The 25,108-nt window shown below is 46.0% G+C and overlaps 1 protein-coding gene across 1 annotated transcript in view; it reads right to left on the bottom strand.

The window, feature by feature from the left end:
• Window positions 1–24,547, bottom strand: part of Cyth1 (cytohesin 1) — a 95,005-nt gene extending 70,458 nt beyond the window's left edge. Inside the window, exon 1 of the mRNA XM_063242192.1 lies at window positions 24,391–24,547. Within this exon, the coding sequence (XP_063098262.1) occupies window positions 24,391–24,412 (22 nt within the window). The 5' untranslated portion in view covers window positions 24,413–24,547. The remainder of the gene's footprint in view (window positions 1–24,390) is intronic.
• Window positions 24,548–25,108: the final 561 nt, after the last annotated feature.

A 25,108-nucleotide genomic window follows, 5' to 3' on the forward strand; every position in this document is an offset into this window, starting at 1 on the left:
CCTCTCTACTTCTCCTTGAAGATCCCAAAAAACCTCCCTCCCAGAGCCTTTGGAGCCTCACATTTTGAGGAACAGTTTATTCCTAGTTTAGTGTTAAATACATCTGCCTCCAAATCCTGGGCGTCATCTGCTTGCTGTTGCAATTACACACACTAACAGCACCTGTACTGAACACAATTAAATATAAATCTACAGGTAGCACTGTAAAACATGAAACTTTCTTTGTGTAGTTTCAGACCCTTCAGGCCAAAACGGTAGGTATTATCTTAGAAACAAGACATACAAGAACACATTAACAAAAGAGTATATGCACCATCACCAATCTTCCCCGAAGATGTAGTGCTCCTCTTCCCAAAGTTGTTTTTGGGGGTCTTGCTACGTAGTTCAAGCTGGCCCCGAACACACTATATAGCCCAGGCCAACCTCCAACTCGTAGCAATCCCTCTGCCTCAGCCTCCCAAGTACCAGCTGTTCCTGGAGTGCTAAGAATGTGCTTGAGGAGCCCCAGGAGCAGGAAGCCGGCTAGATAGATCTGGAAATGAAGGGTCAGAGAGGGCTCTGGTATCCCTGGTTAAACACAAGGGGTTTACACACTGACTTCAGGGACTCCAGAAGATTACAAACACTAACTATGTAGTAGTAACAATCGAGACAGAAAAGAGCATGTAGTAACATAATAAATAGATTACTAAATGATACGGTAATGTTATCATTATTAAAGGAACAATTTCCCAAAATTCAAACTATGTGTAATTACTTTTAACTTGTGCCATCCAACTCACCACTGCTTGTTTAGAATAACCTTTCATTAAAACCTTAGTTCCAAGTACTGTAGATCATCTACCTGGTAGTTCAAATACTAAAATGCACAAAGAGACTTGTCCTCAAATGTTTTTTGTTGGTCTGTCTTTTTGAACAGGGCCTCACTATGCAGTTCAGGCTGGCCGTGAGCTCACTCTGTAGCCCAGGCTGGTTTTGAACTTGCAACAATCGGGATTACAGGTTCAAATGGTTTTTTAAATAAATACTTTAACAATATATTCCCACTCTGAATGGTGACAGGTTACAAAACCCAGCTGATGACACATGGGATCCTGGCCTCTAGCTACCATAGGGTGCAGAGGGAATCGGGTCATGCTAGGTTGTGTCATAAATGTCATGGGCAAAGCCACTGGTATGGAGAGAAACATCCAGACAGACAAACTCTGAAGAGGAAAAACATGCATGCAACACGTCCCCTGACCACTCCTGAACACCAGTGCTCCACAACAGACCTCTCATATAGACTTGCCTGCCTGTAAAAATTAAGTTAGACTCCTAGGATGGTGATTTAGCTCAGTGGCATAAGCGCCTCCCTGGCAAGCACAAGGTTGTAAATTCAATCCCTGGTCCAAAAAAAAAAACCAAAATAACACTCCTGAATGTCTGTAGGATTTCCCCAATTTAAAGGAAATACTAAATTGTGATTTTTTAATGCAAGAATAGAAAAACATTTGTGTAAATTTGTGAAGTTCTATTACTTGCTGAAGTTAGTTTTTTATTGAAAAAATTACATACTTAAGACATTCCTCAACTGATTTGCACATTTATATAAAATAAAAGCTTTTCTAAGGCTTATTTTAAACTAGTTACATAACATTTATACACATCACTGTTTGCTTGTTTGTTTTCTCTCCATTAGATTTTATGCGTAATACAACATTTTTACGGGCAAAAAGGAAGAAACCATCCCACATAACTAGCCATCCCACTTTGGGTGTTAGAGGACCCAAGAGAAATAAAAGCAGCCCTCCCCGGGACGTGGACATGAACGTGCACGGCAGCCCCCAGTGGAGCTCACGCACTCACCGTAGAACACAGAACAGAGAACGTGGGACAGCCATATGGCAGGCAGTGCTGAGCAACAAAAAGAACTATGGACGGCGCCCAGTACTGCCTGTTCAATCCGACATTCACTATGTAGTGTACACTGTATGACCCACTGGTACAAACACCAACTAATCTGCAGTGACAGAAAGCAGGTCAGAGTACAGGGTGAGGGGCACAAGTAGGGAAGGTCATTGGGTATCAAGGCTAAGGAAATATTCTTCACCTTGATTGTGATAGCAGTTTCCCTGTTATACAAACCTGTCAAGCATATTTCACTAAATTACATACTTCAGATGGACACAATCTATTGTATGTTTCTTATTGCTGAGACTAAACATTCAACAAAAAGGTTAAAGGAGGAAAGGTTTATTTAGCTCACAGTCTGTGGAGGTTTCATACTGTAATCAGCAGGCTCCAAGGCAGGGTGGCACATGGCGCAGCAGCAACAGCTCGTGGCAGAAGACAGAAAAAGGAACAAGACGTGGGGGAGAGGAGTCTCTCTGCCTTTTTATCTTACCCAGATCACTGGGGCTAGGGTGATGCCAATCCAATCAGTAGACTGATCCAAAACCCACCCATCTTTAATCCCAGAACCCTTACTCCAGCATTATTCCACAAATCAAATACTCTAGATTCAGCCACCTCTGGAAAATCTCTTATGACTGCATGAGGCTTTAGGGGGACATTTACACACAAACCATAACAGGAATACCTCAAAAAATTGAATGGGAGGGTTTAAGGTCCCTGCACACACTAAATAAACATGCATTCGATCACTGAATTGCACCCTCTCAAACCCTCAAAAGTTAATTAAAAAAAAAAATTATGAGGAGGAACTGGATGTGGTGGCAGATGCCTATAATCTTACCACTCTGGAGGTTGAGGCAGGAGGATCCCCAGAGAGTTCAAGGCCAGTCTGGGCTACATAAGTTCAATACTAGCCTGAAATACATAGCAAGACTCTGTCTCAAAAAAACAAAACAAAAAAACAAAGCCACCAGAAGGAATAATCTGAAAAGTTTGTAGGAAATGGATGTGAATCTAATCTACTCCTCATCTCTAGTTAAGAAGTCTGAAATGTCACTGTTGGTGTCCTAAGTTCGTGCTGAGCGGTCTGCAGTCCCTGAGAGCACTGGCTGCAGATGTTGGATGTTAATCATGGCTGCTGCTCCCCAGGCCTCCTTCCCTTCCCAGCAGCCCTACGCTCCCCCTAGCTGCACACGCAGACAAGTGTCCACCTCCACCTCCACCCTGACCGTGGAGGAAGGTATCCCTCAGAGAAGATGGCTACCGGGCAGGCGCAGGACAGTGCAGGGTCAGTGGCCAGGTGAGGTTACAGCTGTGGTGAAAGGTCCGTAAGGATGCACTGAAAGACAAAACCACCTAGTAAAACTCAAAGAAGTCCCAAGGCTCTCACTGACCAGGGGTCCTGAAGGACAGAGCCCTCCCTACACAGATACAAAGTAATTTTTAAACCTCTCTCTCAGAACCAAATCTTGATCTTTTTTGCAGGTTCATTTTGAAATCTTTAACGCATTCCTCTGGACACAAACATGTATAAAAAATGCTGTGTTGGCCATAAGGGCATAGGAGAATGCTGAGAAGTTAGGAAAAGTTCAACCGCAGTCCTGTGTTCAGCAAACAGCAGACATTACACAAAGATTATTCACAAGGTAGAAAAACAAACGGCTTTTCATTGTAACTGTAACTCCTAAGAAACTCTTGACTGAATTCAAAAGACACATAAAACTGGATAAAGCTTTCACTGTGAGGAGGAGGAAGGAACTTCCTTTCCTGGTTAAAGGTCAAAGTTCCCCTTTCCTGCCTAGCATGGTAAGGCCCCTGAGAATTCTGTGCTGACCTGAGTCTCAAAGGTTGTGCACTCAATCAGTATCTGTTGAGGGTTGGTTAGCACTGTCTATCACTAAGTGGTAGAGTGCCTGCCTAGCACGACAAGGTCCTGGGTTCAATTCCCAGTACTGCAATAAATAAACAAATAAACATGTACCTATTAAGTGACTGTTTTTTGGGGGGAGTTGCTTGTTTTGTCTTTTTGGGACAGGGTCTCACTATGCAGTCTGGGCCAGCCTTGAGCTCATTGTGTAGCCCAGGCTGGTCTCAAACTCACAAGGATCCTCCTGCCTCAACCTCCTAAGTGCTGTGATTAGAGGTGTGCACCACCATGCCCAGCAGAAGTGATTGCTTTCAAATGGCCTGGCAAAGGAGCTACTATAATTTTGACTAATACCAACATGGGGCAAGGTTCTTGGAACAAAGTTCATCCTATCAATAAAACAGAGAAAATATTTACATATTTAAAATTGTAACAAAAACTACCATTAAGAAAAAAAATTTTTCAATCCCTGGTGCTGATAAAAAAGAAAAAGACAAAAAAAAAAAAAAAAAATTCAGAGGCCGGGAATTTAGCTCAGCAGCATAAGAGCCTGCCTTGCAAGTATATGATCATGAGTTCAATCTCCGGTACCAAAAAAAAAAAAAAAAAAAAAAATATTCAAAGTCAGGTGTGAAGATACATACATGTAATCCTAGCACTCAGGAGGCTGAGGCAGGAGGGTCTCTGTGAGTTTGAGGCCAGCTTGGGGGTAAATAGAAAGTTCAAGACCATCCTGAACTACATAGCAAGACACTGTCTCAAAACACACTAACAAGCCACACACAAAAAAAGCAAGTCAAAATTGTAAAGGAACCATGTACTGCACATCATGTACTGGCAGTAATGTAAACTGACAGAACTTTCCAGAAATCCATTTGGTAGCGCATACTGAGACTAAACAGTTAAACTCCTGACCTTATGCATCTAATTACAATGTAGCCTAAAAAAAAAAAAAAAAAAAAAAGGAAAGGAAAAGAAAAAAGAAAACTCTGCCTGTGGGCAGAGTTTGCCAACAGGAATGTTCTAGGGTCACCACCACAGGAACACAGTGGAAAGGGTGGCTAATGCAATGAGGACACCCTGTCTGCTGTCTCTGGCTGAGCTGTTCTCCACAGACCCCAAGAGTGCCTGTGCACCCTCACCCGGCAGGCCCAACCTGCTGTAGCTACGAGAGGACCTGGCGGGAAGATTCCACATCCCTGGAGGTGGCCTGCCTCATCTGCTCCAAGAGGTGACAGGCCCTTGGCCCTGGACGGCTCAGACACTGATCCACCAACGCATAGGCCGCCCCAACCCGGCCCATAATGATCTCCACAAAACTTGGGGTCACCAGTGGCATCCTAGGCTGATGCTCCTACCACCCGTTGGGTGATGAGCGCTGGGCTGGCTCCTTGTCTATGGGTGGCATCTGTGGCACCATGCAAGCCAAGCTGCCTGCTGGCATCATTCTCCCCTCTGGAGTCCTGCTCCTCCCTGCGGCACTCACAAGGGAGGACGTCACTAAAATTTATATCAATTTTAGTAACAGAGAAAATTTTTATTTATTTATTTATTTATTTTTGAGACAGGGTCTTGCTATGCAGTTCAGGCAGGCCTTGAGCTCACTTTGTAGCCCAGGCTAGTCTCTTAACTCTCAACGATCCTCCTGCCTCAGCCTTCCGAGTGCTCGGATTACAGGTGTGAGCCACCACGCCCTGCTGAAAAACATATTTTTAAAAAGCAAATTACAGGGGCTGGGGTTTAGCTCAGCGGCATAAGCACCTGCCTTGCAAGCAAGCGGTCGTGAGTTTGATCCCTGGTACTGAAAAAAATGAAAAAGACAAAAAAAAAAAAAAAAAATCAAATTACAGGGGGCTGGGGATTTAGCTCAGCGGCATAAGCGCCTGCCTTGCAAGCAGGCAGTCATGAGTTCAATCCCTGGTACCAATAAAAACGAAAAAGACAAAATAAATAAATAAAAATAAAAAGCAAATTACGACTTCCGGAAGAACATGGCGGACAGATAGCAGCAGCTATGGAGGCTCTCTGAGATACCCGCTTAAAATCCAGGAATGGTGTGGTACGAGGAGTCCTAAGCAAGGGGAGATATACCCTGCCGACCCAGGAATGAACTAAGCTAAGAGAATCCAACTGGAAATCCAATCCTGGTGCTATAACAGGAACAGATAAAATCTCAGCGTGGAAGCTAGAACCCGTGCCACTGGAAGCCGCAATTAGAATTTCCTGCTGCCGCTGCTGTGTCCAGGTAGAAAGATGCACGAAAGCTCTGAGAGTGGGAATCTGCGAACAGAGTTCAGAGCGGGACTAGCAGGGAGCCCTACATCGACTTGCGGTGAGTGAGCAGAACGGGGACCCTTTCATAGAGTAGGAGGCTCCAGCAAAGGACATACTGGGACAAGGCAGACTTGCCGGAACAGGGTGCTACAGTGACATTAGTCGCATATTCCCCTTTCAAGTGGGATTGGTGGGGAGTGCCTGGCCTGCGTGACGCCGCTGACTAAGACCCAGTAGGCTAGCCCAAACCAGGTCCCAGCACCTAGAGGTGCACCCTAGCGGTGAAGCCTTCGGTAGGTTGACTTGGAGGAGTGGGCCCAGCATAGGCTGCCCAGGTCTGTGTCTCCCTAGTACACTGCAGTGGGCGGGAACACCTAGCCGGCACAATTCAAACAAACTGTAACCGAAAAAGAGAAAAAAATTGGGCCTCCTACATTCACTTGTACGGAAGGAACAAAAAGTATGGGAAGAGGAAGCAACAAGAAAGGGTCTTCAGTCCCCAATCCTGAGAACACTGATCCAGGAAAGGGAAATGCAAAGGAAGACAGAAAACATGCAATATCAGACACGGCACCAATAGACATAAAGCGATATCTCCAGAGCCTCATGGACGAGTTTAAAAATGAAGTATTTAACGAAATAAAGCAAGATATAAGTAGAATAGTTAGAGAAATGCTAAGCACTGCCCAAGAAAAAACAGATGATGGAATGAAAGAACAGAAAAAAAGGGGAGAATTGTTTGATAGAGAAAATAGAGAAAACATAGAATACGTGAAGCAGGTTCAAAGAAATTACCAGGAAACTAAAAACTCTATCGAGGGGCTGGGGATTTAGCTCAGCGGCATAAGCGCCTGCCTTGCAAGCAGGCAGTCGTGAGTTCCATCCCTGGTACCGATAAAAACAGAAAAGACAAAAAAAAAAAAACTCTATTGAAAGCTGGCATAACAGCTTGAAAGAAACTAAGGATAAATTATCTGAATTGGAGGGCAGATTTGTAATATGGGAGCATGAAATGAAAAACTTCTTAAAAATAACAAGAAAACAAACTAATAATACAAAGGCTAGAAGATGATAAGAGGATCTATAATTTAAGAATTAAGAACATAAAAGAAGAAGTAGGGACACAAACAAATGGACTACAAAAGCTATTCACAGAAATAATCCAAGAGAATTTCCCTAACTTAGCAAAAAGTAAAGATACTCAGATGTATGAGGCATACAGGACCCCAGCCACCTACAACCCAAACAGAGCTACACCCAGGCATATAACCAAAATTCCAGAAATCCAATATAAGAACAGAATACTAAAAGCCATTAGAGACAAGAAACAGATCACTTACAATGGAACATCCATCAGAATTACAGCAGACTTATCGGCACAAACCATCAAATCACGAAGAGCGTGGGGGGAAATAATTCAAGCTTTGAAAGATAACAACCTCCAGCCAAGATTGATATATCCTGCACAACTGTCCCTAGAAATTGATGGAAAAACAAGGTGCTTCCAGGATAAAGAGGAAGTAGGGGAATATGCAACCACCAATTCAACTCTACAGAGAATGCTAGAGGATATTCTAAAAAAGAAAAATACGAAGAATCCAGAAATAGTGACAGAGAGGCCACAATGAATGGAGCAGAAAGCAAAATGAAGAAGACAAACTGACAACAAACAACAGAAAAAGAGCTCAACAGAAATGAGGCAGAGAAGACTGAATGGTAGGAACAGCTATTTTGGAGAAAACAAGACATCATAATAGCTAGTGCTGATTTAGTATCATCTTGCTTTGAAGTCCCATCAAGCTTTTATTCTTCTGTCTCCATCGGTCTTAACAGGTTGTACCTTATTGGATTTTTATTATATGTGATAATATAAGTAAAAACTTTTATATACAAGGAGATTATACAGAAACTATTGTTCATTTTCTGATAGTTGGTTCTAAATACCCTATAATACTGTCATTTTCTTCAATGGTTTTACATTGTCTTGATATGTTGGTGCTACAGTATATGAAGTTATACTCAAAAGATTTCAAGGAAATAGACACTATGGTAACTACTTTTATGTCAGGATACCTCGTGGTGAAACACTATTTTGCTTAAATGGTTATGCTTTGACCTGCGCTGTTTTGTTGTTATGCCCTCTTTTATCTCAGTCTCCTTTTTTAACTTGATTTGAAATCCTGTATAGCCCTCACCACCTTGCTTTAACTGATTTTCCTCTATTCTGCTTTGCTTGATAGTACCAAGTTTGAAAGTATAGGCAACAACTGTAAAGACAATAAGATCACTATAACGCCCATTCCGGCTGACTATTATCTTCTTTTAAAGTCCTGTAATGCCTCCAATGTTTTGGTTTTATTCTTTACTGTTTTGTTCAATTTTATTATAACTGATGATATAGGCAATTCTTTTTAAGATAGCAAGAGGCAGTATGGTAACCATTGCTGATCACCTAATATCTTGTTTTTACATTATCTATCATGTCCATCCTTTTGATTTGACTGACTCTGTTCTGTTATGTCACATTGGTTTTACTCTCTTCAAAAAAAAAGTAATAAGAACTGTGGGAGTAATAAAACCAAAAATGTGTAATTGTCATTGTACAAAAGAAAGGAAAAGAAAGTGCTCTAAAGAATGTAACTGCTGGGGCTGGGGATTTAGCTCAGCGGCATAAGCGCCTGCCTTGCAAGCAGGCAGTCGTGAGTTCGATCCCTGGTACCGATAAAAACGAAAAGGATCGGGGGGGGGGGAAAAAAAAAAAGAATATAACTACATATATATTTAAGTGTATAAGACAGATAACCAAATTACTGAGTTTTGTTGGATCTTGAACAAAATTGTTTCCAGTCTCACTGTTTGAAAGTCCACTTTATATGCTTTAATTTTGTAACTTGAACAACTATTTCTAAGATAACAATATGTAATCTATTAACTAGTGATTTCCTATTGTTTATTTTTTCTGAAATTCTGTATAACTTGTACCCTTTTTCTGTTTTTTTTTCCTCCTTAAATAAAAAATAAAAAAATAAAGCAAATTACAAAACATTCCACATCTCAGATTTTCCAGGAAGGAATTCAGACAGTTAGACACTCAGGAATATGCATGGAAGAAAAGGTGGAAGGAGATGGTGGCAGGTGTTAAAGGAGATGGCTGCGGAACCTTATACCCTCTCCTCTTGACTTCTGTATATGTTTGAAATCTTCCACAACAATAATTTTGTCCCACTTTGCCCAAGGGCTAGGTAGAAAGGCACAACCCAGCCAGTCCCAGCACACGGCCTGCAGTGGCTGGTCTCCAGACCTTTACCAACACCCTCGGAGGAGAAAACGTACCCAGAAAGACCCCCGTGGGAGCGACTTAGCCTCACTCTCCGCAGTTCTCCTGGGCCAGGTGATCTGTCTCAGCACCCAGCCTCTCCTTGGCCCAACTAAGGAGGCGGACAGTTCTTCTGGGCCACTTCCCCTCCACTATGCACACCAGGGCTCTCAGCTGGCACCCGTCCCAGAGCTACCTAGCAACAACAGCGGCCCGAGGGAAGGCATTTCTTCAGGGAACAAAACAGAAAACTGCACAAAGACACTCGGGGAAGGTAAAGTAGGTGGGTTGTTAAACTGGTAACTACAGTATAATAAAGGAGCTTAAAAATTTCAAGTTGGGGGGCTGGGGATTTAGTTCAGCGAGGGGCTGGGGATTTAGTTCAGCGACATAAGCACCTGCCTTGCAAGCAGGCGGTCGTGAGTTCGATCCCCGGTACCGGTAAAAATGAAAAAGACAAAAAAAAAAAAAAAAAAAAATTTCAAGTTGGTTATTTTTTGCCTTTTTGATTACTGAGCCTCTTCACAAAAACCTCTGAAAATCAAAATCCTCTAAAGGGACACTGAATGGCCCAAACACACAAGTCAGCTGGAGGACGGCATTCACCGCTCAGCGTCCCTTCCTCGTCACACACCAGTAACCCTCCCACAGCCACTCTCTACAATCAGCACAGGAAACTCAGGGACCATCTGTGACCCCGCTGGCCAGAGCCAGAGCCCAAATGCACTGCACTATGACCTCGAAGAGAGCAGGCTGGGGCTGGCAAGGGTGGGTCTTCTATATCTGGAGTCCCCAAATTTAGAAGCCTTAAAAACACACATCTGTAACAGTGGTACCTCAGCACCTGTCAGTGATGGTTACAGCAGGTGTGATGAGTACCAAAAGCAAGCACCAAACAAGCTGCTTTGGCTGGAAAAGGAGACGAGCCATGAAGCCATCAACGTCGGCAAGCTCTATCTTGTGTGTCAAATCCCAAAAAATGATGAGCACTAGGACAGAATTTTCTTGTCAAAATCTGCTGACTAGCAAATCTAATGAGTTTCAAAGCACTCTAGTACCATAGTATAACCACATGTGTGTGCTCTTGAGCGCACATTCCCTGCTAGAGCCTGGCTCAGTAGATACGGCTAGAGTAGAAATGCAGAATAAGACGTTTTTCAAACAAACTTACCAAGTGATTCTGCAGACTAGTAAAGTGTAGAAACTACTATCTCAACCCAGACTTACCAAGTTGCATGTGGTGGCACATGCCTATAATCCCGGGGCTCTGGGAGGCTGAGGCAGGACAATCTCAAGTTCAAGCCCTGTCTGAACAAGTTAGCAACTCAGCAAGACCTTATCTCAAAATAAAAAATTTAAAATAGGGCTGGGGATGTAACTCACTGAGAAAGGCCAATTCAATCCCCAATACCACAGAATTAAACAAACAAACTGGGGTGTAGCTCAGTGCAGGTACCAAGTTTACTCCCTGATACTACCACCCAAACAAAATGTTATCAGATTACAAACTTGAACAAGTTTTCTACAAGACCGTAATTTCTATGTCGAGCTTCCAGGTAGCTCTGAACCACTGGTGGTACACGTACACAAGACAGCAAGAGGGAGTCCCATTGGGTGGTTCACGCTGCCTGGTGGGACAGTCGTTCACGCACTACAGCGATGGAAGACAGCTGGAACATGTTAAAGTGGGGAGTTAAACTGAGTTTGTGTGTTCACTACCTCAGATACGTGAGTACTCTGACTACACAGGCATTCATCTGGAATAGAAAATACAGTCATTTTACCAATTTAGCTATAGATAAGCAAAAAACTCAGGAAATATTGAAGTCCCTCATTTGAAAAAAAAATTTTTTTTGAAGTCCCTCATTTGACCACAGAAATTTAATTCCACCCTCATCACAACATCTAGTTTTTTTTAACAATCTAACAAAGAATGCAGTAGTATTTATTAATTTAAAATGCTTCTTTCCAAAAGCCAAAAAAAAAAAGCCAAAACCCTGCAACAGACCTTAACTTTCTTTTTCCTTTGAGATGGGCTCAGTTGATTCCTCTGTCTCAGACTCTTGAGTGGCTGGACTACAGGTACATGCCACTATAGCCACTCAGACCTTAACATTTTAAACAGAAGTGAAAAAGTAATTTAAATTTTCACAAAGCTGAAGGTTTGGTCCAGCGGTAGAATGTACACTTAGTGTGCATAAGTCCCTGGCTTCAATCCCCGGTACCAAAACCTAAAAAACAGTTAAGATACCAAACAAATCAAATGACATCACTTCTCAGAAGTAAAATTTATCCCATTATTCAGCCCATCATTTTGATAAAGGCCACAGTACATGCCTTTATACTGCCCATAAGTATCTGTAAATGGCAGAGGACACACGTGCCCAGCGCCCTTCCTGCCGGTACTCCCACCTCAGATCCAGACTCAGGTTTATGCCAGGGCTGGACCCGGATCCCTCACAAAGGATGCAGGAACTTCTGCACTTGCACCAACTCGAGCTGATAAAGCTTTGTACTTCATAACGAGGAGATTTCCGAGCACCCAGCTTTTTCACTCAGCACCAATCCTCCTCACACCTGTACTCTTTAAAGCTCACCTAAATGCGCCACAAGGTATCTCCTACTGGTGAAGGCTGAGGCCCCTAAGTTCCCATCCCCACCCTGAGAGGGGTGAAAGTGCTGCTCACATGTTCACACACACAGGAGCACCTCTGGCCTGTCACTCCAAACTGACTGTCTCCAACGGTGATGAACCTCCTTAGGAGCTCTGCTCTAGACAGCAGATGTGTGACCACTTTTACGTGAAAATCAACTGACCTCGAGGAGATGATACAGTTAAGTAACCTCATAAAAACCTGTTAAAGCCCCTTTAGAAACCATGTGATTTTTCATACCAGGGATCGAACTCATGACCAACCTCGTGCTACACCTGCTGGCAGTGCCAGGCAGGCGCTTACATCACTGAGCTAAATCCCCGGCACAGAAACCATGTGATTTTTAACTGAGTTTTTCTCTGTAATGGGTTGCCAGTATAAAGCTGTTACTTATGTAATGTCCCTTAAGTAGAAGTTTAAATTCCTCACAGTAGGATACTAAATACACACGCACCTATTTGTTTAAGAAATGGGAGAATAATGGCAGAAAAAGGAAAGAACAGTAGCATTTAGCCACAGGATTTATTTTTCTGTCCTTTAAATCTATCCAGGAGAAAATTAAACCAACAGAACCTTTCACCCAACCCAATAAAACAACAATATCCAGCCTGCTTCCTCCACAAGAGGCATCCGCCATTTGATGTGGGGGCGGGGACGTCTGGGAAAACACCCCAAGAACCTTGCCAGTGTCTCCTCCTGAGGGACCAGCTGCTTTTTCCTATCAATGCCATTCTTGAGGCAAGTTTCCATCTCCTCAAAACAGGAAAACGTATCCTGACTCTTGAAGAGAGCGCAAAAACATCCCTGGGACCAGGCAGCGATAGCGCTCCAGCTCAGGAAGTTCTGTGACCAGTACTGTGATGACCACAGAGCTGCAGCCAGCAGAAAACCGGCTCAGGGTCAAGGCTGCTGCGGCTTCTGTCATGGCTCCCCTTCCCCTCCAGTTAGGAGCCTTCTTCCAAAGTCGTCCACTCTGCGACACTTAGTACCCCTGCAGCACACTTCCTTCAGGCAGAACAGCCCTGCGGAGAGAGGTTAAGGGCTCACCTTACCAGGAACTGCAGGGGAAAACACCAGGGTGTCTGTGGAGGGTGAAACAGGGAAACCTGGGGACAGGAAGGCAGCACACAGAACCCAGGCTGCTGGCCACCAGATCTTAAAGGAGCTAGATTAGCCTCAGACATCCAGGGGGGCCAGAATCCACACAAGAGTGCCAGCTCTGTGGAATGTGACCCCCACCAGCCCTGGCCACTTTGAAGTGGAGGAAGGGGCTAAGGGCCAGGCAGGGGCCGTGGCCCTAGAAGGTGAAAAGGCCAGGAAGCAGATGGTCCCCAGGGACTCCCAAAGGCACACAGTCCTGCTGACACCTGGCTGGCAGCCCAGTGAGAGCTACTCTAGACTTCTGACCTCCAGATCTGCACAAGAATAAAAGCACTCGGTTTTAAACTACTGAATTCGTGATTCCTGTTAGAGCAGCAATAACTAACTTACACGGAGGAGCCACGTTTTCGTCTCTGTGACGTGCTGAGGCCAGAGCTGCAGCCTACCAAGATGTCTGTGCAGCTGCTCTCTTGTGTTTTTGTTTCTCACACACATTACCACATACACACAACCCATTTGTCCAACACCTTAATACTTCCTGACCTGGACTCTCAAACACATCATCGTAATGCAGGTTGTATCAATCCCTCCTAAGTAATTTCTCTGCTACAATCATCTTTCAAGTATAGAATAACTGCAGTTTTCAAGTAAATGTCTGTTTAGCCCTATGTGGTAGTGCACATTGTAATCCCAACACTCAGGAGGCTGAGCAGGAGGATCATTGTGAGGTCAAGGCCAACCTGGACTACACAGGGAGTCCATGGCCAGTATGAACTGCATAATGCGACCCTATCTCAAAATATGTGTGTGTGTGTGTATACACGAGCACACACATGCACATATGCACACCCACGCAGAAGCTGGGTATGGTAGCCTATTTCTATAATCTAGCACCCTGGAAGGCTGAAGCAGGAAGATTGCCAATTTGAGCCTAGCCTGGGGAAACTTAGCAAGACTGTTTTAAGGTAAAAAGGGCTTGGGCTGTAGCTCAGTGATAAGGCCTTGGATTCAATTCCCAGTACCACAAAAAAATTAAAATAAAATATGGGAAGTCCAGTGCAGTGGTACACAACTGTAATCCCAGCACTCAGGAGGCTGACGCAGGAGAATTGCTGAAAGTCTGAGACCAGCCTGAACTATATGGTAAAACTCTTGCCTCTAAAAAATGAAAACAACAGAAAAAAACAAGAAGGACGACAAAAACAGCTGCGTGGAGCAGCACTTTCCTATCACGAACAGGGCACTGGGTTCAATCCCTATTACTGCCAAAATAAATTTTTTTTAAAATAGATGAGAGGAGAATACAGATTTAATGATTCAGTCACCAGATGCTGACAGCCGATGTGCCCAGGTCTCAGTCTGCTTGAGTCCAATGCTATGTTAAACAGCTGGAGACTCCAGCCACAAAGGGCTCCCCCAGCTGGAGAGGCCCCACTGCTCCTCACACCTGTGAAGGCAACGGACTCAGGACTGTCTTCAGGCAAAAAAGGAGACCTGACACTAAGGATACACAGAGCCAATACGAAAGAGGGGGAGGACAGGGAGGGGTTGCTTTAAGCACGGTGAGGCGAGGCATTTGTCCGGCAGGAAAGCAGAGGGGAGGCAACAGCAGCAGGATTACCTGAGCCCTGCAGGGCTCAGCAGCAACCCTGCAGCCCCAGGGCCTTCCTAGTTCACCGGGGACAGCCCCAGGAAGTTCTGCCTCCTTCTGAGGGACAACAGGTTCAAAGTGGAACCTACTACAGCACCTTTATAAAATAATCTTCTCATACCAACCCTAGCAATCTTTCCAGAATTTCATTTTCTCCAAGCTTTGTCACTACTGTCTAGACGAAGAGAAACTACGATTTCATTGTCCAAGATATAGAACAGGTGATGAAGGGAGGGAAGTAAGAGAGAACAGAAGACAGAACACAGCCCCAGTTACAAGAGACTGAAGCAGGAGGCCAGTCTGAGGCCAGCCATGTCAACTCAGTGTGATCCACTGAAAAGGGCTAGGAATGTAGCTCGGCACTGCCAGGTTACAATCCCCAGTAGCACCCCGCCCCCCCAAAAAAGAATCTTTCCAAAACACTTAACAGTTACATATCAGGGCACCAACATCTGCCACTGACCTGTGGAGTACAGTCCTACTTTGGGACTCTTAGTGACCCGCCCCGTTAGCTGTGTCCTAATGAGACCCTACTCAAAACCTGCCTCTCCCTGGACAGAGGCAAGCTGCCACACCAGAAGCTCAGCTAAGCAGCTGAGGATCCGTAACTGCCAGGGCTCTGTCTCACTCCAGCATGCGCTTCCCAAGCCTGCCTATGGAGTCAGGAAAGATGGAAAGGCCAGGGAGTGCCAAGGGAGGCCGAGAGACACACTCAAGAACACATCTAGGAGGCTGGGCCAGCAACGCTGACCTTTAACCAGGTCCTGGAATCTCTGGCAAATTCTAGTTGCCCAATGACAAAACTCATTCTGGCTCAGGTCGGGTAAACCAACCTGTTTACCAGAGGCAATGTGAGGATACAGGATTTCCAAATAATTTTGGAGGAAAGAAACTGTCTTTACTGTGATCCCACAAACTCCTCAAACCTCAACACTAAGATTAAGAACATCTTTCAGTATAAACCATGCAGCTACTCACAACAGGAGTGTAACCAGAAACTACCCAAAACCATGGACATGGAACACTATATACAGTTCCAGAAGAAAGACTGATTTTAGAACTCAGATGCACAATCTATCCATATACACAAAAAAGTACATAAAATAAAGTATACAAGCAAATAAAGCGGGTGGGAAACGGAACCAGAATGCGCAGACAGCACACAGAAGTGTGAGCCCCGAGACTGGGCAAGCCAGGTCCCACTGCCAGCTCTACTGCTCACCAGCCCCATCACTCTGTACAGCAACCATCCTGCACTTTAGGGTCTGTTTCCTCGCCTGGAAAATGGGCATGGGATTTGTTTCTAGTACAAGAATAAAAGTGAGGTCAAGACAGAACCTGGGAAGAGTGAGAGACAATGACCTTCATGCACCCCAAGAAGGTCACTGTCACTGCAGAAGCAGGTATGGGCAGGAACCCTGCTCAGTTCAGCAGTTCACTCAGAAGTCTGTCTCGAGCTGGAAGGCTCCAGCCTCGCCAGCATGTGTTTACCCACTGAGTACCGGTCCAGCAGTCCTGAAATCCCCAACTTACAACTCTGCCACCCAGGAGCATCTTGGAAGCAGGGCCTATATCCTGAAACTTCTCATAGCAAGTTCCTGACACAAAGACTAATTTCAAAGGCTGACTAGACGGACAAGCGGAAGGGTGGAAAATAAATAGATGACAAGAAAAAGAATCACATTTTTTTCACCCTTGAAGGACTGGGGTGTCAAGTGGATGGTGATGCAAGTGAGGCTGGTGCTGTTGGGGGATCCTATAGGGGTCCCCAGAATGAGAGGGACATGGGTACTCCTTGGAGGGGCTCACTTTAGATACAATGGGACAGCTAGAAGAAAATGTCCAGGAAGTCGCTGAGAAGGGCCAGGATACAGCCAAAAACCAAACACATTCTTTTCTTTTCAATCATTAGGAATCTTGGAAATAGTGTTTCAGGGAATTAGAGGACACAAGAGAAAGTAATTTAAGCTAAACAGATCCCCAAAACACATGTGGTCTGCAGCTGCTGTGCACAGAAGCCCAAATAGAAAATGAAACCTGAGCCTACTCCTCTGGAGGTTCACAGCACATCCTATATGAACACTTGAATTCAACATTGGCTCAAAATAATTTTCAAAATGGGCTGCTGCATCTTTTGTTGTTACTGGTGTTTTCTGAGACAGGGTCTCCCTAGCATCCAGGCTGGCCTTGATCTTGCTGCGCACCCCTGGGTGGCCCTGATTCACAGATGCTCCTCCTATCTCAACCTCCTAAACACTGAGACTACATGTCTGCACCACCATATGTCGCACAAAATGTGTATTTTGGGAAGCTGCCATAAACTGTCCTAAATTACAATCAAAAAGTGCTCCAATCTGCACTGCCTCCCCGCTACTGACCCACACCCCATACCCCATCATGGTCTGATGAGCAGTGAACACTCCCCTTTATAGCTCACCCTCCGCCATCCCTGCAGTGGACTGAGTCCACAGTTCCCATGGTCTTCTCAATGTGGTCCTCCCACTCGTGCTGGTAATCTCTTGACTTCTAGCTGAAATCCACATGGGCCTCCATAAGCAGACATTCTATGAGACCTACAAAGCTGAGACAGTATTTTCAAGGCCGAGATCCAAGGTTCACACCGAGACTTTCCAGAAGCTCTCTCCAAACAGTCATCCAAAGACAGAAACCTGGACTCACCCGAGGCCCAGTTCCGTCACGTCCTCTCAATGCCATGCCTCCTACTAATGTCCTGTCCCTGGCTTTCTTTACTCTCTCCTTGCACTATTGTCCCAATTCAGGCTGTCACTATCTGTCTCACCTGGAGGTGTTGGCTGAGGAGACTCCACACTGTCGATACTAAATACACTAAGTCAAAGAATCTTCCTAAAATGCAAAATACAGTACTGAACCTCCTTGAAGAGTTTACACCTGTCTTGATGGCCCAAAGAATAAATAAGTCCTTACCAACAACCCACCCCGAGGCTCCATGGCTCTGTCCCTTCTTCTACCTGGCCTTTGGCCTCCTCCCACTACCTGGTTCATAGGACCACTGCCCCTGGTTCATAGGGGCTACATTACTGCATAACCTCATCACTCCTGTTTACTGTCTCTGCCTGGAATGGACTTGCGTGCTATCTTCGCCTAGTTAACACAACTGATCTGGAGGGTCCAGCTCAAATGCCAGCTCCTCCTTTGCCACACTGATGCCACACACAGCTGATTCTGTTCTCTGTGTCCACTGGGGATTTCATGTACATGCCTGCACGTCCACTCTGACATACTCTTTCATGGCTTGCGTCCATGTTTGTCCCTTCCCACAAGGCTCAGAGCATATAGGATAAAGGTACTGGACAGAGCAGAGTGATTAGACTGTTCACAGAAACAGCTTGTGATACTACTAACAAAGGAGAGGGGTTTTGCAGAGCCACAGACCAATTCCATCAGTCATGCATAATATTACTAAAGACCACACAATCGAACACAATCGAAGACCAAAAACATCCTGGACCACACAAGTGTATTTCGGTCAGGGAAGTATTTCCCCCACCCTTGCTACCAGTGTCAGTCATCACAGAAAGCAGGCAGTATCCACCCCCCACCACCACCACGGAAGCAAAAGACATGATGTCACATCCTCCCGATAATGAAGAGTGATAAAAGTCCCCTGCTGTCTTCCCCTAGGTTGTGTTTTATGTTCAGTGCAAAGAGACAAGCAAAACAACATTGCCAGCAGTTTGAGAGGATGTGGGATTCACTTCTTGAACATTTCTAAATAATTTTCCACCTACTTCAGTCCTCTATTATTACAACTGAAACAAGGCAACAGTAACTAGAGAAACAACCAAGCAGCAGTGTGGAGACAGAGCACGCGGACGGTTTGGGCAGTCTTCTTTCATAGGCCCTCTGCAAGACTCATGTCGGGGTGTGTGGATAGCAGGAAAGGGGAAAGCCACCCAACCTCACCTCCTAAGAGTACGGAAGGCATGCCCTGGTGGAGAACGCCACCTCTGTTCCATCGTGCAGAAGCCGATTCTGTCTTGCATGCCTGAACTGGGTGAAGTCTGAAGCAAGAGCTCCAGCAGAACCAAGCTCAAGGACACAATGGCACTATGATTCCTGACTTTCCTAAGGACCCGCCCTCAAAGAGCTGCTGCTTCTGTCATCCTTCTAATGCCGAATCATCACTCCTAATACCTCCATCTGTCATGCCCAGCTGACCCTGCCAGTTCCCAGCTAACAGCTGTCCTGAAAGAGAGGCATAAACCACACCATCCACCTCTGGATTAGTGATTCCTGGAAGCAGGGCGGGGAGAACCACCCAAAATGCACGTGCACAAACCTCTCCATATACTTCAGGCTGGTTCAAGTTTGGAAGTCACCAAGAGGAAACACAAAAGCATAGAGCCTCTGAGGCTTTCTTTTCTTTTCCTTGAGCAGGGTACCAATCAGGGGAAATGCCTCTTCCTCTCGTGGCTGAGAACGGGAAAGTCTGGCAAGTACAGGGCTCTATCTAAGTAATGGGACTCTCAAAGGGAAAAAAAAAAGAAGCCAATTATTCAGCGTGCAGAAAGAAGCTAGGAGACTAACCAGCTATGAGAATGAGATGAACATCGTTTACAAAATCAACAACTCCACACTTCAAAGGAAAAAAAAAATTTTTTTTTTTGAAACAGAGTACCACATATGCACTCTGTGTAGTTCAGGGCGACCTTGAACTCACCATGTAGCCCAGGCTGGCTTCAAACTCACAGTGATCCTTCTGTCTCAGCCTCCAAGCACTGGGATTAAAGGCGTGCTGGACCACACCCAGATAAAAAAAAGAATTTAATTCTTTATCAATCTTCTCATTGCACAAAGGCACAGGTCTCCAAAGTTTATCATGCTTAATAGCATGATCAGGCCTTCCCATAATTTTGATATAAATTCACTTTTTATTTAGGTCTTTGTTTACAAACCACAAGACAACACGTGAATTTCGCACTGCAAACATCCAGGGTGGTATCCATGGCATGACTCCTCTCTACTGAAAGAGAAGGAACTTTTCCTTTTGTGGTCAAACCTGTGAAGTACCTGCCTAAGCAACCAAGTCAGATCGGCCCAAAGGCCCTGCTCCCTCACACAGCCTATGCAACTGCCCTCCATGTACGTGTCTGGCCAGGGACATCACCATCCAGCTCTGCAGCAACGCACAGACTGCAGGGCTAGATCTGCCGAGACCCTATGTGCTTGGTGGGCCACGTCACCCACGCCCAGAACCTAGGCCAGCCCCTGGAAGGGACCATGGGGAAGGAATGGGTGGGTGCTAGAAGCCACAAATGCAAAGTGACCTTGAAAGTCTCAGGAGGATCATTCTTCAAATGTTTGCCCTGTGTATCCCCATTCACTTCCCTTAGGGACAGAGACAGAGACAGCAGGTGTATTTTTGTGCGACCACCTATCAGGAACTTGCTATACGCAAATCAACTATTTGAATGCCTTACCCCATCGCTCTCCATCTACCAAGAAACAGTATTCTCGATCTTACTAAAACACTGATAACCTAGCTTTAAATCAGTTCTATTTTACTTGCCTTAGCAAATGAATCTGGGAGCTGAATATGAAGATTACATCAAAACACAATGAAAATTACATTTTGCAAAGGTATCTCCTTCCCTCTCTCTCCCTTTCTCCAACTCATTCCTTTTTTTTTTGGTCTTTTTCCTTTTTATTGGTACCAGGAATCGAACTCACGACTGCCTGCATGCAAGGCAGGCGCTTATGCTGCTGAGCTAAATCCCCAGCCCCTTCGTTCCTTCTTCTCTAGCGAAACTTTTGCTATGTTGCCCAAGCTGGCATAGAACTCCTAAGCTCAAGTGGTGCATTCCCAGCCTCCTTGCACAGATTGTATACTACAGATGTACACCACCACACCTGGCCAGGCATTAGCTTTAAGAGGAAGCCTTCCTTTTCATTTGAAAATGTACCTAAAAATTATAATGAGTTAATCATCTGTTAACAACTTGCCTAAATGAAACTTTTTTAAAAATGTGCTATTGGGTGTTGAACCCAGGTAGGCAAACACTATACCACTAAGCTACTTCCTTAGGCCTCTGGATCTGAGACAGCATCTGGACAAGCTGTCCAGGGAGCCTCAAGCTCTCCACATTCCTGCCTCATTCTCTAAAGTAGCTGGAATTACAGGCACATGCCATCATACTCAGCATAAAAGCTAATTTCTGAAAGAAGCAAAACTTAAAATATACAATATGCATTTGTTATGATGAATGTGGTAGATTCCAAAGACTCATTTTAAAACTTTATATAAAAATGATATTTTTTTGAGGAAAAAAAAATATATATATACACACACACACACACATATATATAATTGAATCAAGGCAAAAATGCAATCCTTAGCACCAAACTGATGACTATTACATCAGGATACAGCAGGATGAAAACACTCCGTGGAAAATCCTGTATACATTTCCCATTAAATATATTTATTACATGTGGTTTTGTGTTTCCAACTCTGGACAGTATTCCACAGAAACGTGTGCTGGTTACAGTCCTACAGTATCTATATAACAAACAGAACACGTGCAGAATTAAATTTTGCAAATTCTTTTCTTTTTTTCTGTGCACAAATAGTTGACTGTAATAAGTTAAAGATTGTCTGGTGAGACTCCATCGTGCCATAACACAGTTTTCCCTAAAATCAGTAAAAGCACATCCCACACATATGTAATTACCGTATTATCCCTGTGTAGTGAATACCGGAGGACTGCTGTCAAAGAAAGGCCCTTTTGTTTGTTTTTTAAATTCTCTTTAATTGAATGGTAAAACTCTAAGGCCCATTCTTTCTTCAGCATATTATAAATAAATTGTGTTTCAAAAGCATCTTTCTTTAATACCAAAATGGCATTAATACCAAATGCATTCCCCCAAAGAAAAACTGCTGGAGCGGTGAAGTACTGTGTCCTAGGCTGACTCACACAACTGAACCAAGGTAAAGGCAGGAAGGAGACAATAAAGCAAGGCAAGCATGGTTGAAACGCTGGTGCGTGAAATCAGTCTTCATTCCAATATTCTGAAATCCAAATATTAAGGTTTAAGAAGTTTATTTAGGGGCTGGGGATTTAGCTCGGCAGCATAAGCACCTGCCTTGCAAGCTCGCAGTCCTGAGTTCGATCCCCCGTGCCAAAAAAAAAAGCGGAAAAAAAAAGTTTATTTAGAAGAAAACAGCAGAGGCTGTGAGGGAACCTCTGCAGGTAGCACGGTGTGTGTTTCATGTATGTGCTCCTTTATGTATGTAGCACTGTGTGTGCTCCTTTTAACATGTGAAAACCGTCCCAGGTAAAGCCAGGTGACCCTCTGAAGGAAATGCACGGTCCCACAGACCACAGCAGACCACAAAGCTCAGGACGCTGGTACAGAGGCACACACCTGTAATCCCACTACTGTGGGCGGCTAAGGCAGGAGGCCTGCAATCTGACTCCCACACCTAGACAACTGGGTGAGACCCTGGCTCAAAATAAAAACATAAAAGGAATGGGGGTGTTACTCAGGGGTAGAGTATCCCTACATGAGTTCCCCAGCACCCACCGCTATCACAAACACAAACCATCTTACACCATCAGGTAATTTTTGTGTACTGATCCTATGGGTGGGTATCTTCTTTAAATCAATCTTTTCGGTCTCTCCAAAACAAAAACATGACCTTTTAAAAACACGCGAAGGGGAAGATAAACTTCCTTCTCATCTCCCAGTATGGTCAGCAGAACAGCAGCCTGCAGAGATGTCCTAATCCCCAGAACCTGTGGCTGTGTTACCTGACACAGCAAAAGAGAGATTAAGATTGTAGATGCAACCAAAGTTAGAATCCTCATCCTGGACCCTCTGGAAAGGGGGGCTGACAGAGGCGAGAAGATGCTTCCCAATGGCTTTGACGATGAAGGCCCTTGTAAACCAAGGGAAGCAGGAGGGCTCCAGAGCTGGAGAAGAACAGGAAGCAGACAGTTCCCTCCGCCTCCAGAAGCAGCGCAACCCAGTGGAACCCTGGTGTCAGCTCTGAGGTCCAGGTTGGACTTCTGACCTGAGGAACTTTAAAATAACTTTATGTTGTCTGGAGCCCTGGTGCTTATCATTTGTTAAAGCAGCCACAGAAACTGACACACTCTGCTTCCATTTACTCTGCTCAAGTACAAGTCGTGCCTGGTAGCAAACCAGTCACTGCATTAAAAGCAACCAGACCAACAGCTTCCTGCCTCACCCACCGGGCAAGAACACACCAACAGGGCAACAACAAACCAGGGCAGAACTCAGGGGCCCCAGCGAGGGCTGGAGGAGGAAAACACCAGCAAACAAAGTCGAGAGAGGTTTCTCTGAAGTGCACAGGGCCAAAGTACCCGGAGGAGCTGACTGTTTTCCAGTAACACACACAAAAAGTACACACTCTTTTTACTTGGAAGCCGGCAGGCAGGCCCGCACACCACCACTGGTGCTCAGGGACACACAGCTGAGGTTCCCAATGAGTTGCTAGTCAAGTTGCCTATTTACTCAGTAAATAGTCCTTCTATGACTTACTTAGTAAATAAACAGAAAACTTAGCAAAGCACTTCCTTCTTTACATTTTAACATACCCTCTATCGAAGACTGCTCCCTAAAAATCAACAAGTTTTCTGTTCTTGTTTTTTGGTACAGGGACTCGAACTCAGGGTAGATGCTGTGCTGGTGAGCTATGCCCGCAGCCCTACTCCCTGAAAATGGTACAAAATCCACACCAGTCTATGGCATGCGAGTTAATAATCTGGGATTCGGTTCCTAGAGCGTGTTAACTTCTGTATGTGTACTTCCCTACCAAGCCACAAAACTTCAGCACACGTCCTCTGTGCCATTCTTTAATTCCTCATGAAAACAATAAATTCTCGAAGGTATTTCAAATAGCCTTTTGCAAACCCTGAGACTTGAAATTTAGTGACCTGGCAGGAGGCCAACAAGCAATGCTAACAAAGAACCTGAAAGTGAGTTTCTGTCCAGTCGGAGAGCGGCTGTTGGTGTCACCCTGAGTCCACTGCTGACAGGAGGGAAACTTGGTCTCTGACAGGTGCCCATAGGCCCCCGGGCAGGCGGCGGGTCCAGGAGCTGATTCACGGCGCGACAGTGGGCAGCAGGAGCCCGGCCCGCGGTCCCCGCAGCCCCGGGCCCGGACGGCGCCTCGGAACGCCCGCCAGGGATCCTGCCGCGTCTGCTCCTGTCGTTTCGGAACAAAGAGCTGGACCGGGACACAACCTCAAACTCTGGGAGGGCCGGAAACTGCGGGGGCCGTGGCGGGTGGGTGACAGCGGCCATCGGCGGCCTCCCCGTGGACCCCGACAACCCTGCCCATCAAAGCCCCGCCGTATGACCCTGGCCCTGGCGGCCCTCGGCACCCGAATGACCCTCGACACCACCAAAAGCCTCGGCCACGCGACCCCGCCGAGAGCCACGCGGGCCCAGCGACCCTCGCCAGGTCACCCTGGCCCCGGGGGCTCCCGCTCGTCCGAGGCCCGAACACTGCCCAGTCGCCCCGGGCTCTGCGCCCCGCACCGCCGTCCCCGGGAAACCAGGCCGGGCGAGCCGCAGACCCGAGCCCGAGGGCGATGGCTAGCGAGCCGCGGGCCACACTGACCGTAGCTGTCGTCCTCCTCCATGGTGCGGGCGCCGGCTCCGGCAGCGGCTCGCCACTCGCCCACCGCCACCCGCGTCCCGCCGCGCTCCCGCTCGCCTCAGACTGGCTCGGAGCCCCGCCCCCGAGCCGCGCACGCGCCCACCCCAGACCCGATCACCGGCACGTGGCCCCGCCCACCGCGCGCGCGCGCGCACCCTTACACCGAGGCTTCTTGGGCCGCGCCTGCGCACAAGCGCCAGCGGGGCCTCGCCCCCTCCAGCACGCCTCCAACCCTAAGCCCCGCCCCGCCCCGCCGCCTCCGCTGGGCCGAGCAGGTTTCAGGTTTCAGGTTTCGAGTTTCGTAAGGGCGAAGAGGGAGGTCGTGGGTGGCACCTTGGGCAAGGCCCACGAACAGGATGCCTAGCTGGCCACGAAGGCCCAAGGTCATGTGTGCCTCTGAAGGGCAGAGGGGTCTCCCTGAAGTGCGTATCAAAGTTGGGTCCCAGCCCAGCTTGCCAGAAGGTGAAGCTGTTTTGAGTTAATTTATTTCTTCACATGTTGAACGTGGGGAGTTCCCCTGCTTTCATCCAGAGTCAGCATTCAGAGGGCACCTCATCTCCTGGCTTCACGGTTTTAGTGGCGCTCATTCTGGCGCCCTTAAGTCACAGGTGTAGATAGATAGCTCCCTACACCTTTTGTCTGCACTGAACAGACCAGTCGAGGGGCCCTTTGCAGACTG

Source organism: Cavia porcellus, unplaced genomic scaffold (assembly GCF_034190915.1).
Source record: "Cavia porcellus strain 051 isolate PalLab524CR breed Dunkin Hartley unplaced genomic scaffold, mCavPor4.1 scaffold_32, whole genome shotgun sequence".
NCBI classification, from domain to species: domain Eukaryota; kingdom Metazoa; phylum Chordata; class Mammalia; order Rodentia; family Caviidae; genus Cavia; species Cavia porcellus.